Source organism: Haemaphysalis longicornis, unplaced genomic scaffold, assembly GCF_048455015.1.
Source record: "Haemaphysalis longicornis isolate Haplotype H1 unplaced genomic scaffold, Haemaphysalis longicornis Haplotype H1 scaffold_1, whole genome shotgun sequence".
Taxonomy (NCBI): Eukaryota; Metazoa; Arthropoda; class Arachnida; order Ixodida; family Ixodidae; genus Haemaphysalis; species Haemaphysalis longicornis.
The window spans coordinates 459,314,059-459,332,579 of record NW_027526203.1 but is presented as its reverse complement, the minus strand read 5'-3'; the positions used below and the strand labels follow the sequence as shown (position 1 = coordinate 459,332,579).

General features: G+C 51.3%; 1 protein-coding gene across 1 annotated transcript in view; it reads left to right on the top strand.

Moving 5' to 3' along the window:
* LOC144156122 (uncharacterized) overlaps positions 1–18,521 on the top strand; it is an 882,723-nt gene that overhangs the window by 388,539 nt on the left and 475,663 nt on the right. Inside the window, exon 4 of the mRNA XM_077687950.1 lies at positions 7,519–8,913. Within this exon, the coding sequence (XP_077544076.1) occupies positions 7,519–8,913 (1,395 nt within the window). The remainder of the gene's footprint in view (positions 1–7,518; positions 8,914–18,521) is intronic.

Below are 18,521 nucleotides of genomic sequence, written 5' to 3'. Positions count from 1 at the left end.
TAAAATTAGGAAGGGCGGTTTTTCGAAACAGCATCCCCGCATGATGTATGTACCTAAGTTTAATCAGGTAAGCTATTATATCCCAGAACTGGGTATGTATCCACAAGGTTTCCATTTCGGCCATTGAGAGGGCTTTTTTGTACTACAATTACCGCATGTTGTCCTAGTACTTATTTCGGTTGTGTGTGCGTTGTTATTGATCGGTTTTGTGGGCTGTTGATGTAGTTTGATCGGTGTCAGCACCCTAGCGTGCGAAATAAATAAATAAATAAATAAATAAATAAATAAATAAATAAATAAATAAATAAATAAATAAATAAATAAATTGGCGATATCGCTGCCTCGTTTTCTGCTGAAATTTTCAGCGATGTATTGCTCTCCTAAGGCATAATTCTGTTTTCTACAAAAGCGAAGCTACCCGTCGCGGTGGCTCAGTGGCTAAGGCGTTGCGCTGCTGAGCACGAGGTCGCGGGTTCGATCCCCGGCCGCGGCGGCCGCTTTTCTGATGGAGGCGTAAAGCAAAAACGCCCGTGTGTACGAGATTTCGGCGCACGATAAAGATCCCCAGGTGGTCAAAATTAATCCGGAGCCCTCCACTACGGCGCGCCTCATCGCCTGCGTTGCGTCGGCGCGTTAAACCCCACAATCAATCAAAAGCGAAGCTTTCTTGGTCTCACTGATGGCTGTGTCGCAACCAAAACGCACTGCAGGAAAGCCAACCTTACGCATTGGGGAGGCACATGATGATGATGATGATGACGGTAGTGATGACACAACAACAAAAAAACTCGCCCGGTTGTTGAAATCGAACATGGGACCTCCGGGTAATGAAGCCAACGTTTATCCGAGTGCGCCATCCCGACACTGCCGAGCATGGGTGGAGAGGGGGGGAGGGGGATCAGATTTTTCATTAGGGATTTGTTTGCTGTCGTCTGAGTTTGCACTTTGACTCGCAAGCAGTTTGCACTTAAATCGTTGAAGCTTGGACTTCGACTTTCAGGCGGTTTTCACTTTGATCGTTGACGCTTTGACTTTGATTGCAGCGGCCTCGACTTTAGCACTTCGCCATTTCATTTTTGCACGCACGCTTTGCGTTTTCACCATCGTCGTCTTCAGACGGAGGGGATGTGATTTTTTTGCTTGATTGGCAAAGCGGAAGGAGTGAGAGAGGCGCCATTTTTGATGCTTGCGAAAGGCTACGAACATGTTGAGCTTGCCTTGACAAGGCGATCCGTTCTTTCTGCATATATAAGAAACAAAATGCCTTTTGAGGTACCGAATCCGTCATGAAATTTTAGATGCGGAGCATCTTATAGTCTGGGCATGTCCCGCGTCGGCGTCCGCACTCACACTGTGCATGCGCAACTCTCCTCCTTCCCTCTCTCCCACAGCTGCGCGATACTCCAGCCACTTCTTCTCTCGTACCAGCTGCGTGCACTTCGCTTTCGCTTCTCCCGCGTTCTCGCTTCTGCTTTCGCGGCGCATGCTCGGCGCTTGCGCATCTCTCCTCCTCTCGTTTCCTCTCCTTCAACCTTGAATGTAAATCGGGTAGCGGGCTGCGCGCGTTCAGTTCAGCGCTTGCTGCGGTTGACTCCACTTCACTCCGTTCTTCCGATGAAGTGTGATGGAAGCAACAGTCCCGTCAGTTAGTGGGTTGGCGCAAGCAAGTGTCAGCACCACCCCACAAACTAACAGCAACGCTACGTCCACTGAAGACAAAGCTGCGCAGCGAAGGGCACGTGACGCTGAGCGCAAACGCTTGAAGCGAGCGGCGCGACCCTGAGCTTCGTCGGCGCGAATGCTCGGCGCTTGCGCATCTCTCCTCCTCTCGTCTCTTCTCCTTCAACCTTGAATGTAAATCGGGTACCGCGCTGCGCGGGTTCAGTTCAGCGCTTGCTGCGGTTGACTCCACTTCACTCCGTTCTTCCGATGAAGTTCTACGAACACAACGGAAACACAACGGAACCCCGAGATGCTCCGCATCTACTCAGCGTTCCCTTCGGGAAGATGGGGCTAATTTTTTTTTTTTTGAACCTCCGTGCGCGCGTGCGTGCGCGACTGCGTGGATATTTGTAGCACATAGAAAAACACTTGGCAGACATGGGAATCCAACTCAGCCCTCACGAGTTGTGCAGCGGGAACCATAATCGCCGGCCCCAATTATCTCTTGTTGACAATAAAATGTTTTATGTCATTGTCGAAATCAGAACACACCATGGAATCTTATTTCGGACCTTTTAATTACAGCTGTCTGACCCGCAAGTAGCACGCGATGTCAGACAACTGAGCTCTGTCTTTCAATATGTCAGCGCCGCTATGGACCTGTAAGGACGTCATAGAGAACGGTGAAGAGCGAAGAGCGCAGGCCAAAGCCGATGGAAGTACGCCACACCTGCAACGCCCGCCTGCGCCGCGCTCGTCTCGCCGTATTCCCGCTGGAAGCCCGCCGTAGAGGAACAGACACTTGCGGCCGTAATGTGCAATATCTGTAGAATAAAAACCTCCTATGCTAATTGCTTACTTTAGACACGTTCTAATGAAACCCGTCAGCTACGACAAGGATCGTCACTGCGTTGCGGTTCTCGTTCGCGCAAAGCAAATGAACCGGAAAGTTGCAGTTTCGTGAAAAAAATCGATTGCAAGGTAGATCAGGGGAAAATGCTAGCACCGCTGCCAACTGATCGTTTCCAACGCTTCCCACAGCCAGCGCGGTCGGAGATTGTCTTACATTGACGTCATGAAGGGCCCGAACAATCAGAGTCGTCAAAGAGGAAGTGCGCTCCTCCTTCGGCGGGGAGCGCGTGTTTTGGAAGGTTACCCCCCATTTGGATTCCCCTGCGATAAAATTTTAATGTGATATTTGTAATCAGCATAAGAAAAATCATGCAGTCTTGTTTCTAACTAAATTTTTCTGGAAAGCACTTCACCTTCCCTTTAACAGCGAAGTTGTGCATGGTCGAGGCTTTCATGGGACGAGGCGTGGTAACGCGGGCGCAGCGATGTGGAGAGGGCATAGCCTAGCGAGGGGGGAAGGAAGCGCCAAGCGCAGGGGGGAGCCAAGGCGTGGGTGAGTGCACACGCTGCATGAGGGTGGAGTGAAGGAGAGGAGTCGGCCAACTGGAAAGTGTGCTTCCAACAGATGGTTGGGAGGAGTGCGCATATATAGACGACTGCGTTTAGTGGTAGTTTCTCGAATGTCCGGAAAATGGGTGAAGTCGCGTGTTCTCCGGAAGGAAGAATCTGCCCGTCGGGAGCGCCAGCGAGAGTTTGCGCGCCAACGGGCGAGAACAAGAATCGATCTGCTGCCTTTGAGAGTTCTATGAAGCTTAGCCATGTGTTTAGGAAACGCCAGGCAGCCTGGATGTTAATAACAGCATACGTGACTTTAAGTCAGTGATGATGGGCTAATTTTTTTTTTTGTTTGTGGCCAACTTTCCGTGTAGACAGAAGCAAATGGCACGTAATTTCAGTGCAGTGCTTTACGAGTGCGAAGACCGCTTAATATTCGCCAGAACGCCCGCGCCCGGCAGCGGAAGTCAAGTGGAGGTCGGTGACGTGAGATTTGCCACGCCAAACGAACGCGAAAGCCACGCTGTTTACAGTACATGTGCGACGCGTGTGCTCCATGCCCATAAGTCCATAAATGCTGTGTGCAGGTATGACACCTAAGCAAGCGCCATGGTGAGGCAATGGGTGTGAGACACACCACCTGTTTTGTGCCGGGGTTCATCTGCGCTACCGGTCTTACACGGAGATACGCTTTCTTTTTCGCGTTCTGCCTGAGCCTGGTCGCCGCGATAATTGGTCCCGCAAAATAAAGAAAGACGATATATGCTGCGGAACAAAGTAGGGTTGTTTTCGAACGAAATATTTTGACTTATTTTTATGGAGGGGGGGTGTGGAGATCCCTCGAAAATGAGCATGCGCATTTGTCAAGTGGAGCCATCCCCAACATATTCTACTGTCAAGGAAAAAGAAAAGAGGCACCTGTCCCGAATTTATTCCCCCGGTAAAGTGGTCTCGATGTGCATGTCCAGAGCAACGTAAACAATCTGCAGCGCTTCAGGCTTAAAAACGAGAATGGCATTCGATCACGCCGTTCAAAACAAAAGTACGCCATATGAAAGCTTGAGTATTCCATCGTCGAGTCTACAATATCATTCTGGGCCGATGGATCCGATCATAAATTAGTACTTACCCTTTTTCGAATAAATCTAAGAAAATGAGTGTCGGGACGAGAGGGGCTGAATTTAAAGTACTGCTCGTACATCGCAAGCAGGTTGCATTGGCATCCGTTTCTGCGCACAAGAATCGGAAGTTCTTACGCACTGTAAAACTTGTGCTAATCATGTCATCGGGCAGCTCAAAGGGCTCGATTTCTTCTAATGCTGCATAAGATAATTCCTCCAATTTTGAATGAGCGTAAACCGCATGACCAAACTCAAAAATAAATTGCGCACCGCAGAGGGACTGCCCTTCTCAGGATCCGCTTTTATGTAACATCGCTCAACAGACAGCAGTCCGTCGCGAAAATGAGTGAAGCGCTTCAAATTGAGGGGGTGAATGTTCATGTTGCATCGGCCTAGCCTAGCTTAGGTTCTGATTATTATGTGCTCTTGTACTTGCCTGAAGCTAGTCACGTTTCGTTTGTGTGCTATCACGATATCTTGGAGACCAGGAAGTCTTTCAGCCATAAATACTGGATTTTATTGCATCCTTTAGATTAGTTAGTAGAGCGAAGTAGAAGTCCAGAAAGCGCGACGTTGGGATTTTGAGTGTTTTCAGCGCGGAATCTACACCTAGCTGGGCTGTGACATCGAGCTGCTCTGTAGTTAAGGGCTCCGCGTTAATTTCAACCACCTGGGGATCTTTAACGTGTGCCTCTATATCAACACACGGACTTTTTCGCGTTTCGCGTAAATCAAAAAAGTAGCCGCTGCGGCCGGGAATCGAACCTGCGTTACGGCCACCGCGGCGGATCAGCAAGCGCGAAGTAAAGAAGCCGCTTACTAAGTAGATTTTTCTTGACTAGAACTAGCAAAAAACGCGTACCATGAGTGGAGGCACGGGATATTGTCGTCGCTTGGCTCAAAATGAGGTATTTGTACACCGCGAAACATTGGCGTGTTGAGCAGAATTTAGTTAAGCGTCATCGCAGGCTAGCATTGATGAGCGGCAAAGCGAATGCGGTCCGCCGGGGCGCACGGCTGGCCACATCGGCGCCACGGCACTCCTCCGACCGGTGCCGCCCTCTCGCGCCGGCCTGATTCGCCATCGAAAAAAGAACCCATACTTCTACAACACTGTACCTAAGCGTAATGAATATGTGCATATTTAACAGACGAGAAAAACGCATTAATTGCTGATGACAGCCACTACAAATTAGAAATGCGCGCTACAGCTAAGCGTTTGAAGTTCGCTTATACACTCGGTACATAATTTTCTTGCACATAAAAGCTATGACAATACTGCAACTACTGTAAGACCTAGCTGCATTTCTCAGTCGCGATCGTCTAGTTACGCTAACTTTAGGAGTTCAGGCTAAGCGACAGCAAATTTGGTTTAACCTATGCAGGAAAATATGGCCTGTTTCCCTATTTTGACACGCACGCAGACGATCGCTTTCACATGCGATACCGAGAGCACTTAAAGGAGTACTGACACGAAATTTTTATGTTACGTTTTTTTCGCTGCTATGCGTGCCTACCAGCCCACTAATCATAGAATGACAGATAAGGCGGTCGAGCGCAGCGTAAACATTCATTTACGGCGTCGTTTATTCGTGCCAGTTTCGGTTTCGACAAAAAAACGCCGAGCGGCCGCCATGACAGCATGTATGACATGGCGTCACCATTCTTGCCGTATCGCTGCCTCTCTGGAAGCGCGCGCGAGCGAGCGCACGCGCGCGCCCAGACCGGCCGAGGTCTTCGCCGTCCCCACAGGCCCGGGCAGCATGACGTCAGTCCCAAAACCATGACGTGTACACACGCCCGAGCTGCGCGCGCCAACCACAGCCAGCGCGTCGGCTTCGTCACGGGAGCCCCGACGTCGGCAGTTTGGGGCACGTAGCAGATGATGTCACGTCGGCCCGCTCTGGGCTTTCTCGTGCGGGCGAAGATTAAAATGGATTTTAAATATGTTTCGCTGAACGGTTGCTGTTGAAACTTGCTGGGAGATATCTCCTGATAAAAAGGAAGCGTTTTACATAGTTATCTCAGCTTTGAAATTTCGTGTCAGTACTCCTTTAACCTGTGTAGCGATTCGAAGACTAAGACTACACTTATTTTGGGTTAATTCGTGCGGAAACAAATGAGTCGTCTGATCACCCAACCTCCCGTGACGAGTTCATTGTTCTTTAAGAGAAAAAACTACGGTTCTGAGGCTCTACTTAGAATCGATGTGATAAATAGTCCCTAGAGTAAGCAAAGCGCAAATCGCGGTCACGATTACTTGCACCTATATAAATGCGGACACCAGCTGCAATGAATCGTCGCGTTGTGCAACGTACTGCAGGCTTTACCCTTGAATACACATTTTCTACCAAACTGTCTTGCCGCGTGCCCTTGCTCTTTGTTTCGTGTTTTAAAGCAAAGCTTTACTACTTTCGTCCAGCGATTTCGTGGAGGATGCGCGAATGACCTTTTGACCGGAGACACGCCCCCTCGAACCGCATCGCGTGATTCGCCGGGCCCGCTGTTGGCGCCTGCGGGCGCCGACAGTGGTCGCCACCGCCCCTGCGGCCGAGGCAGCCAACCTCCCCCGCAGCATCCCATGCATGCGGCGCTGGGTCATTTCGGGCAACGTGACACGTCTCGCGCCCGGCAAAGAGGAACGGTGCGTTCGCCATGAATGAACGCCGCGTTTGCCAGGCCTCCTTCTGTGAGCGTTGCACAGAGCCGAACGGCTTTGAGACGTGGTCGGCAATACAGCTAAATCAAAGGTTAGCCAAGCGAAACCAAGACTTAACCAGACTCAGCCAAGCTTTTGCTTTGCATATCCCACGTTAGCGAAGCTAAGCCGCCGCCATTTTTTTCCTTGATTTACGTTTATTGTCATCTACCCAAAATATGTAACCGACACAACCGCTGTCATAGCTACTCCTGAATCATGGGTACCCTTCTGCACAAAGTGTATATTTATGTGTAAAAAAAGTAATTTTGCGAAAAATTGCCGCGTGGCCTAGTGGCAGCGTATTTGGTTCCTTGGGTACTGTTGCGGGAGTGGGCGGTTCGATCACCGCTGGTGCTGTTTCTTTTTTCTGCGGCGCCCTTCCAGCAGTTCGTCCTTGGAGAGTATCGGAACTGACCAGCCGGATTCCGTACTAACCGTTAGTTCGCTCATATTTAGTCCCCAAAGGGTGCAATGATTGCCGCAAAGTCAGTTAGTCCCCCAGAAGACCAGCTTTTGCTTCTTTTTGCCTAAGAGTTTACGGTGCAACAACGTGGGGCGTTATGCATCAACTTATCGCCATTCTCGAGAGTGTACACTGACACGCTGCCTCGGCGCTGTTTCACGCAGCTGTACCCGGAGGCCGGCGAGCAGCAGGTCAGCGGAGCCCCGGCTCCCGTCGGGCCACAGCGGTCGCCAGCGCCTCTGGTTGCTGTGCAGTCGACGCCGACGCCACCCCCGAGCGAGGAGCAAGTGCCGAGCGGGGGTGGCAGCCTGCCCCTCAGCGCTTCCTGCCACTCGTTGACGGCGGCGACGACGGGCAGCAGCCTGGGCTCCTCCATCAACGACCTGACCCTGGAAGCCGAGCAGCTGGAGCGCGCGATCCGCGCCAACGACGTGGCCGGCACGCGGCGCCTCCTCGAGCTGCACCATGGCCGCTTCTCTGTTAACTTGCACGGCAGTCTCCTGGACAAGAGCAGCGCTGGCTCTGCCAGCCAGGACATGGAGATCCTGCTGCGAAAGAGCCAGACGCTCATAGACAGATTCGGACGAGGCGACTCGGTATCCACCGACCTGGAGCCCGTGCCAGCCGTGTTCGCGTCTGCGCTGCACCTGGCGGTCGAACACCAGGCGCTCGACGTGGTCGGCCTCCTGCTCAAGTACGGCGTCGAGCCGAACGAAGCCGGCGTGCCCCTGGGCAGCCTGCGTCGCGGCAGCTCGGCGGCCTCCGAGGCCAGCGGCTCGCTGCGCCGCGCCACGCTCAGCCCGCGCACGGGCCACAGCCCCGAGCAGCCGCTGGCGGATCTCCGGCGGCGCAAGTACGTCCCGCTGCGGGCCGAGCTGGCGTCCGCCCTGCGCGTGGTGCGCCACTCGGCCGACGGACGCGAGATCACCTACGAGGAGGAGTACACGCGCGACTTCCTCTACAGCCTGCCGCCGCTCTTCCTTGCCGCCGCGCTCGGCCGCACCGCAGCCGCGCGGCTCCTGCTCAAGTACGGCGCCGCCGCCAGCCCCCGCGACAAGAACGGCGTGACGCCGCTGCACCTGGCCGCCTGCCAGCCACAGCCGCCATGGGCCTGCCTGCGCCTGCTCCTGGAGGCCGGCGCGCGCATCCACGTGGCCAGCCTGCGCGGCGCCACGCCCTGCGACCTGGCCGAGACTGACCTGAGCACCGTGCAGGTCTCGCTCGTCGAGGCCGCCTTCGCCGGCGCCCAGGCCGCCGCGGCTGCCGCAGCCGCGGCCCTGCAGACGACCAGCCCGTCGACGACCACGGCAGCAGCTAGCGCAGTTCCCGCCGCGGCTACGGCCAACGCGCCGCCACCGAGCAAGCTCGAAGACCACGCGACGCGCTCCAACATCCTGCGCCGGCTCCAGGATTCGCGGCCGAGCCAGACGCACCGCGGCTCCGCCCGCAAGAAGGAGCCACCGGACGAGCTGGCCCCGTCTCCCGACGGTCCTCCGGCAGGACGACAGCGCAGCCCCGGCGTCCTGCAGGCCCCCGAAGACGACAAGCCTCAGGAAAGAGTGAGTATACTGGCTCAGCTCAGCGGAATACGCCAATGTGTCATCCCCTTCTACAATTCCAAACCAACTGCTAACCGCCCGGTTCAAAGCCAGCTTTGACAAAATGAATAGCACTTCCTTGGGAAACAAATGTTTAGGTATACCTTAGAGGGGAGGAATTGCATAAAGCTCGTGCTTTTCGCCAAAGGTTCAGTTGCAGAGGCGGGCCAACCCAAGCCACGGAGAGGCGTGCGGTGCTGTGCTCCCATACATCGCAAATCTTGGCACTGTGGCTGGGTCGGAGATAGATAAATAATCTGAACGCTGCTCCAGAAACAATACTGAATGAGTGCTCCGTTTAGATTTCTCCCTAATTCGCGGCACTTGATCCGTACGAGAAATGAAGGTGTGTCGCTCAGACATAGCTCGTTCATTAGTGGTTCACAAAACTGGACGTACGGGTCTCGAGAAAAAATTTTGCAGAGTAATGGCGCAGTAGCCGTGAACGCGGGTGTTGCAAAGGAACTCCAGCTGATTGCAATTTTCCGCGTCTTCTCGATTTAAAGCATGCTGCCAGTTCTGGCCTTGAGTGCCGTCATTTCGGCCGGTCGGATTTACTTACGAACTTTTCGCGATAAAAACAAATGCGGAAGGAACAATGGAGAGGGTGACCAAATTGCTTTATTGTGGGAATGTTACTTCTTAGTCCTGTGAGAACTCAGGAAATGTAGAGAGATATTAGGAGACAAGTTGTGAACCCGCGCCATATTTACCCGACGACATCGTTGCGCAACACGGCACTGTAACTGACTATATACTCTATTTAGCACTAGCTCAGTCCGATACCCCACGCTGTCGCACTGAACAGGACTTTTCCAGTTTCTCGACTTATTCCGGGGGAGGCCAGTCTGATTCGCTAGATCGAAAGGAAGCTATAAAGCAAACCGTTGCGCTGTAAATGGTGCGTCAAATTTCACCTTGCGCCGCTCTGGAAGACGAGAAGGCACGGCTTCCCGTAAGCGTTTCTGTCACTGCGAACGCAACAGCAGCAGTGAAGAGCCGCGGAAAAAACCGCGGCATTTTTCAATACTTTTGTGTTTTGACGCTACGCACGACGAGCGCAGATGGGGACCCCGCTTCCAGGTCCGTGGGGCGTATTGATTTTCATACGCATCTCGCGAAACCATGATCGGTACGGTGGAGGCTTTGTAAAACCTCGTCCTAGAACGACCCACCGGGGCCCTTAACCGCCATCTAGCTCCCAACGCTTTTGCTTTGTTTTACGCGAGCCCGGCAGCATCGGCGCATCGTCGGTGCACGGGTTCAGCCTCGCTGCTTCGCGTCGACGGCCTCCGCTGGAGGGGAAAGGGCTGCAGCGAAGAAAGGCGAAAGCTACTGCCGAGCCTAGTCGCACATGCAACGTTAAGTAAGAATAAATGCTTTGGTTCACCAGAGGCCGTGCTGTATATATTGTTCAAACGCCCGTGCCCACATGCAAAGTTCTTTTTTTATTCCTGTAGAAAGACGACAACATTTTCTTTTATTCATTTCTTCTATGCTATACTTTGGCAAGGCGCTCGAGCAGTGGAAGAACAAAATTGAGGACGAGGGCAAGGCGATGTTGCAATGACGGCAGGAGAGGCTGAAATCCTCGTCTACTTTTACAGCCCTTCGCGCTTGCGACATAAGGGTTGCGTACGTCACGCCGGTTAGCCGTAGGTGTGCGTCCAGGATACACTCGTTCAACTTAATTCGCATTAACTAATGTTAAGGCGCAGCTTTCCTTCGCTGGTAACCTGGGGTTTTGGGAGGCTGTAACGTAATTTTTTTGCGCGATTTTTGTGGTGCAGTGCTTTCTCCGCCGGCGAAAATCCACCAGTGCACTTCGTGTGCCTTTCATTGTAGCGAGCCTGAAAGCAAGAATATATACGAAACAGCATTCCAAACTGCCACGGGCGGCACGGTTCAGACATGTCAACGCTGTTTAGCGAACAGCGCTTGTCCTTGGATGCGTCTGTCCGTATATTCCTTTTCGTGCGCTTCACGTACGAATCAGGAGACAGGTATACAGCCTGGGGCAGATTTAAGCTAAAACGCTAGTGCATAAGGGAAAAATTAGAGCGTTCTTACACTCAAGATTCACGTCGGATGGGTTTTCACACAAATAATTAAAACTCGCAATTAAAAAACAGTGCGGAAGAGAAGCAAGACAAACACACAAAAACAAAAGAACATAATTGAAAGGGCTATGGTCCAGACTGTCGCAACGGGCACCAAATACATCAAAAAATTAAACTGCGTTCCACACGGTAATATAGTGCGAGAGCGGGGGGCTTGGCTATTCTTGGTTTGTCAAGGTTGTATACCTCTGTTAAAGGTGATTGTGCGTATACGAATTAGCTAAGACATTGTTAGCCAGTTTATCGTTGTGTTAGAGGTGGCCCTGCATGCACATACGAATTACCAAAGATCACACGGCACACAATTTGTTCCAGGTTAAGGTATACAGATTAATTAGCACAAATTCATCACGCATGGATACAGGCTATTAATAAACCTAAATGACGCTAACGAGTCGTGAAGAAGGTAAACAAAAATCTAGCTAATTAAACAAAACAGGACTGTAAATTGAGCGGCGTGAAACGACGCCTTATTTTCATATGTAACCCGGGTTTCCCACGGCACTCACTGTGAGATGGATTACGGAGTTATTTGCAATTTCATCTTCAGTTTGCTTAAATACGTCTTGTTTCTTTATTTAATTCCCTGCGATCGACTAATTTTGCAGATTGTGTTCTTTTCGTTTCGCTTCGTTCACCATTAACAGCGATCAAATGACTTATTTCGGTCATTACGCATTTTCGCGCATTAAAATCGAATGCTTACGCATTAAAAAGTCGTAATCGTGTTCTATGTGCTACCGGAACCGGACATTTTAGGGGCCTCATGGTTCCAGAAAGATCGAAGGAGAAACTCGCTGGACACTTCCAAGACGATCATGCCACATGACGCGAGTTGGCAACGTGAGGACGATCGACAATTCGTTGTCTCGACTCGGCATGAATGCCATTCGGCCTATATGACCACAGTCAACCCAGCAAAGCAAAGCCCGCCCCGTTTGTCTGCGGAAAGGCCTAGCCGAGATCCGCGGAAAGACTTGTAAAATTTCGGTGAGATCACGCGTGCCTAGCAGAGAGCATTCTGGAACGTACTCCAGACGAAAGTAGCACGCAGGGGGCAAGTCATCGGATCACCTCGCCTGCGCTCCTCTCATTTGGTGATGCGAGGCGCCTGAGCTGAGGCCATTCTGGACAAAAGGGTGAGAGAATGGAAAGCACAGCTGCCATACCCGCGCTCACCCACCGTCGTGATCACCGGCGCGTCGAGAATACGACACGATCGCTTTCGGGCACATAGGCAAGAAACCCGGAAGACCTGCCTAGTACATCTTGCAAAAAAGCGCACGCAAACGGGGACAAGAAAGGAAACACAGACAAGCGCATGTCCGTGTTTCCCATCTTGACCCCGTTTGTGTGCGCTTTTTACAGCAACGCTGTATACCTGTACCCCCAACGCTTTCATCCCCGTGGCCGAAAAAGCCAAGGCCTAAGACTCCGAGCGCATGCGTCAGGCTAATCAGGCATACCGCATAGAACTCAGAATTCGATTAAAGGGACAGACAGCCGATTTTTGTCGCGTATATGTTCTCTAGCTCATATGAAAGCCAGCGTTTTATATAGCCCGGTAACCACAAGCAATGTCTAAACAAATCGGCGGAAATAATTTTAATTTGGCAGCAAACTTCCTGAAATCGGAAGGGGGGCGGTTCGTAGTGTCGAAACTTGGCACTACAATATGTGTCCCTGTCACGTGACCTGCAAACCTAGCAGCTACTGTAACTACTGAAACGTTTATTTACGTATTGAAAACCTTTCAACACAAGTATTTGTACAAGGTTAAATTGTATATGTATTTCTAATCATTATTTTGAAAATCCTAAAGACACGCCGCCCGCCGCCGCTGGGTTGCTCTCAGTGTGGCTAACTGAGCCACCATGTCCAGAATCAACGGCAGCGTTCAGTAAACAGACCCAGTGAAGGAGCTTTGACGATTCTCCCTGAGTCAGAGGCGTTTGTTCTGCCAGAATATTTGATTTCAGTTTCCAAATACGCCAATGGCAGCATAAAAAAAAAACAAAAAGAAACAACGTCGCGCCCGGGGAGAATCGAACTTCCCACCTCCGCAACGTGAAGCCAGATTCTACCTATTGTCTATCCCAACAGATGGCGCATTCGTGCACAGTAGACTAGAGTGGGAGCTAAGAGTTGCGCGACCCTTTTCCACGCGCCGCCGTGATTGCGACACTCCGGTTATCCATGCCGCGCAGAGAAGCCCCCACTACGGCTGCGCCGCAGCCGCCGACGCGGGCGGCACCGCGCCCCGCCCAGGAACAGCAGCAGCAGAAGCGTGAGCGACATCGCAGGAATCCAGCGTTGCCGCCGTAAGGCGCCGCCGACCGAAGCGCCCCCACCGCGCGTCGGCCGCCGTCGGAAGCGTGGCGGCGAGGCTCCTTCACTCGCGACGGGCGGCTTTCCCGCAGCAATCCGGATAACAAAGATGGCGGTCGGTCGCGCAACTCTTAGCTCCCTGTGGGAGCTATATACAGGAACTCTACAGTAGACCGTTGCATTGAAAAAACACATAAAGGAACAGGAAAGCCTGCGATTCAAACTTTTTTTTTGCTGGGGACAAGTTTTTAAATATCGTTTTTCATTTCGCATACAGACAAAAGTATGTTGCCGAGCTACTCTATGTCATGGTTGCCAGCATCATTTTTGGGAGGGACACATACGGCTCGCAGATCTAAAAATTTCGATTTAAAAAGTTCTAGGGCGTTATTAGCAAAACCGTTTCTCGTCAAGGTGCTTTAAGTGATGCCCTTTCATTTGGGATAGAGAATATATACTCGACAAAAATCGGTTCGAAACCACATCATGGATGATAAGGCGCCTATGAACTATGGGATCCCCCATCATGGGTTCCCGGTAAGGATTATGTTTGCAGATTATCTTTGAAGGCTAGGCAAGACTAGCGTCACTAAATGGAGCAGTTCTTGCCTAAGACGCCGAGCGCATGAGTCAGGCTAGGCAGGGCCCAGCATTTGCCGCCAGGAAAGCCAAGCGTAGTGTCAGTAGATAAGGTATTAGAGCATCGCCACTGAGGCAAAGAAATAGCAACAGTGGTCGTCGATCATCAGTGTTGCGAGATTGCCGCATCTACGGCGTCGCCATTAACTTCGACCGGGTCGTTTGTTAACTACACTACTGAAGGTGCAGCAAAACTGCATATTTGAATACACTTCTGCTGCTGAAATGCTGCTACATGAGTTATCTTTGATTCGCATTCGGAACGACGTCCATACCGCTCAGCTGCAGAGCAGGGAGGAGAAGCTAAGCCTACCAGAATTTACCGACTAAAACGCATAAACATCAAAACGGCGGCGGCCATGAACCGTCGCAGTGTAAACAAATGTCATGTAATGCGAATTGACCAATGATCGTGGAGGCGGCACGGAACAATAGGTGAAAAGCGTGCTATACTCTGTACCCTTATCTAGTGGCCGAGCGCAAGCGACAAGCTCGCCGAGACGACGAGAAACGTTTCATACCCCCCTCCTCCTTATCCATTTGTACCGCTTTACGACAGCTTTGCTGGACATCCACTTTCACAGGGTGGGATGGTGGCCAAGTTTCTTTAATCAATTCAAACTAGGCCGGCTCACTGTTCGCTGTCGCTGTAAAAGCAGGAGCTGTAAGTTCAAAATCGGTGCATTTATGGTGACTGCGTGTACTGGCCATAGTCTGGCCGAATACAAACCCCGCCCCGGGTTAACGTTGCCCTCTGTACTTTTGTTCCACCCGCCGATGTGGCTCACTGCCTAAGCCCTCGTGCTGCTGAGCCCAAGGACGCGGGTGCGATCCCGGCCGCGGTGGCTGCTTTTCTGGTGGAGGCGAAAAGTGAAAAAGCCCGTGTGTCGATGTTTCGGCCAACATTTAAGAGAACCCTGAGGTAGTCCAAATTAATCCTGAGCCTTCCGCCTTCACGGCGCGCCTCACGGCCCTGGCGAAACTTCGGTGCGTTAAGCCCCGTAATTTTTTGCTCCCGTTTAAGACACTTCGCGCGCACCTTTTGGCTCCGCCGTGAAGCCATCGCTGCCAAGCTTGACATACGGTAAAACCCTCCGGGGCGAACTCTGAGTTGTTCAAAAGCGTTCTTTTTAAGTCGTGACGTAGTTCCGGTTGCGGAGCCTCTGACATATGCTCAGAAGTCTTCTTGCTTGTTTCGCGTAATATGCGCGTCGTCCGCCTTCAGCCAATCGCACTAATCGAGCACTTTTGAGACGAACACAACTCATAATTCTGCTCCTGTTTGCGTTAACAGTGAAGAGAAGTGGGCTTGGCTCGTGGCGCAGCGTAGCCGACGTGCGGTGTCAGAGGAGGTAACGGGCTTCATCATCCCCTTCCGAGACGATCGAGTTATTTCTACTGGGGCCATTGCCGCTGCCAGCGCCTCTAGCGGGGCCTGAGTTTGGTGCTACGCAAATACAAGCATACACCGCCACACTTTCAGCGCTCTGTGTATTTTCATGCATGGACGTTGTCGACAAATTGGTTTCTCCTTCACAGAATTTTGAACTCGTTCAGCTGTCTCATTTCGAACTAGTTTTTCAACAACCGGGGGTTGCAAGCAGCCAGCAGGCATTTTCTTTATTTGTTTGACAGTTTTGAAACAACTTGTTCCCATTTCTGTTGCTTCAAGAAAGCACAACTAGGGAACGTGGCGGGGTGGAAAAGTGGACGCCGTTAAAAAGGGGCTAATGGCTTGGTGAGAGTAGCATTCGGCAAGCGTTAAAAATTGATGAGAACCCTCATGCGGTGATAGCGCAGGAGACGAACTCAGTGCTCCAACGGCGTAGAAGTGAAATTCGAAAAGCGAAACTGGAGAACAAAAACAAAATCAATGTAACAAGAACCGACCAGGGAACGAAGCTTATATGTGCTCCTTATCCTAGAAGACTATTTAGCGTTATGTTTCAGCTAGAGAAATGGGGCCGGAGGCATGCATGCTCGAGTCTCGCTCTGTCAGCCCTTGCTTTCCAAAATGCATGGTTTCGCCTTTCGCAGCCACCACCAGCTTAAATTCTCCCTGTTATGCCGACCCATCGCGTCGCCTAATCACCTCCACACGTCGTCACCACCGGCTTACTGCCTGTTTGCATCATCCCCAGCCAGCTAAGGGGAAAAAGGCGAGGGGGAATGGGGGGGTTAAAGAGCGGAACGAGCATCAGCATTGGCAGCTGCACGTGGCTTCACTTTCACGGGCGCATTCTTCTCGTCGACGCGGCACTCCTTTTGCGTTGCTTCTGCCACCGCCTGGGCGGATTGGGCTCTTCGTCCCCAAAGGGGATTACGCCCGAGCCGACGGAGCGAGCACCGAGGTGTGAACGGCGCCGGAACTGGCTGGCTGCTGGCGGCGCCTTCTGCCACTTTTTATTTCGCCGGTCGCCATCTTCGCGGGAACTGTCGCCCCTAATGGCCCCGCGAGAGAGGCGGGGGCCGTTGAGGGCAGCCGCCAACTCGAATGCAATCCGCTCAAAGCGTTCTTGTTGCCGTTTATTTTCCACAAACATCAGAAGGATAAAAGGCGAGGAGGAGGGTGGGGAGGGGGGACGCCGAACGAAAGGCTGGCTTGTAGAGGGCCGACGCTGAGACCGCAAGACAGAACACATTGGTCCGAGCGTGACAATGGTAGTAGTGCCCGTTTCAAACACCCCGAGGACGCCGGAAAGGGAGAGCGAGCAAGTCAAAGAAGAACAAAAAGAGAGCGCAAGGAAGATAAGAGGCTCAAAATGCAGCGTAATCTTGTTAAACGGAATCTGAAGGAACCGGTAAAATCTGTTCCGTTCGGCAGGCATTTATGTTTCTTTCTCAACGCGAGTGCCTTTTCACGCGTGTTTTTTTTTTTTTTATATACATATATAAAGTCGTACGTAAAAGACTGAACGCTCCTGCTACGTTTAGTCGTCCGTTCTGTTAAAGCGATGTGGTTTTAATAAAATTTGACGCTAAGATGCAACAGGAACACCCCACGGTCTCTCATTAAATGGCATTGCGTGTATGAGAAACGGTAGCCTGCACCAGCGCCACGTTTATCTCACAGTGCTTATTTAAAGACAGCTCGGCAAACGCTTACAACATCTGCGCGTTCTTGAGCAGGCAGCAGAGAAGTAATTTCGCTGCCTGTTAGATGCCTCGTTGGACAGGCTACCTTAATCTCAGCCACCTGCAAGGCTACTCTTGTCGCGATATTTGACGGGAATTGAATAGCTGTCTAGAGGAACCCGTCATGTTGAATCTCTTACTGGTCCTTGGAGTCACGAGCAAAGTTTCAGTAAACAAAGTGGAGCGAAGGTATGTTGGAAAATAGTTTGAGGACACTTAAGCACTTTTTGTGGGTTGTGAACGCGAAGGCAAGAATGAACGACTGAAAGTTCATTCTCGCTTTCGCATTCACAACCCATAAAAATCCTGGCCGGCGGTTTATTGAAAAGGCGTACCAAAGAATGCGTCTACACTTCAGGCTTTCTAAGTTCAGACTGCGCAACGGAGAGCGCGGTCGCGTCTTCCACTGACGACGCACTGGTTGTTTACCGCACCGGAAAGGCGCCACCGGGAGCTCGCCACAGCGGCATTGGCGGAAGCGCGCGCGGCGGGCCGTTTCACATAACACCTTCCGGGTGTGTCGCCTTGAACAACGGTGGTATATATCACCTACATGCATGCTGAAAGCTGCTAAGTGACTTATAACTAAGTAACCCTTACGTATATATTTATATAAATTTACGGATTTATAAGTTACATTTGCACCTTGTAAACTATGGGTTAGAAAAATTCGAAAATGTGCACGTTTATTGAGGGAAATTGGAAAATTTGTTATTTCCAGATGGGTTATTGAGGGAAATATTGGAAAATTTGTTACGCGTGCAACCCATCCGGTTTCTTCTTTGGTTTCAGCGTTCAGTTCAGTACAGCAATATGTTCGGTTTAGTCAGCCTTCCTTTCCTTCTAGCAGCCAGTCAGGTCCTTACACCAGAGCTTGTGGCCCTGCGGTCTTTTCCCAGATATTCCTCGGGTAACCAAATCTGGAGGGTTGTGCAATGTCGGGCAATAATTATATTACTCAGCACGTGTTAAGGCCTTTATCTAGCCCCCTCTGTTTGCCCTGAATGTTTGTCACTTCCTTCGGCTCGGCCGTAACCATTACAGAACCGCAAATGAGTCCGTCCAAAGCCAAACTTTGTAACGTGTGCCAAGCTCATTTTGTAAAGTTACAAAGTCTCATAGCTGCTTTTAAGCCTCTAGGAAATTCTAATTTAAGAAGGAACATTTTCGCGATGGTGACGTTTTAGCATAACCAACCTAGCGATTACTTCATCTGCAGTTTTACATCGCGTTTAGCCGCAGCTCCTCATTTGAGGCGCTTGCGTCACAGAACACATGGAAAGTTGTTTAGCTCGGTTCTGATAGATGGAAAAAACAGGGAGGAACTACCATTTCAACAAGAGAGGA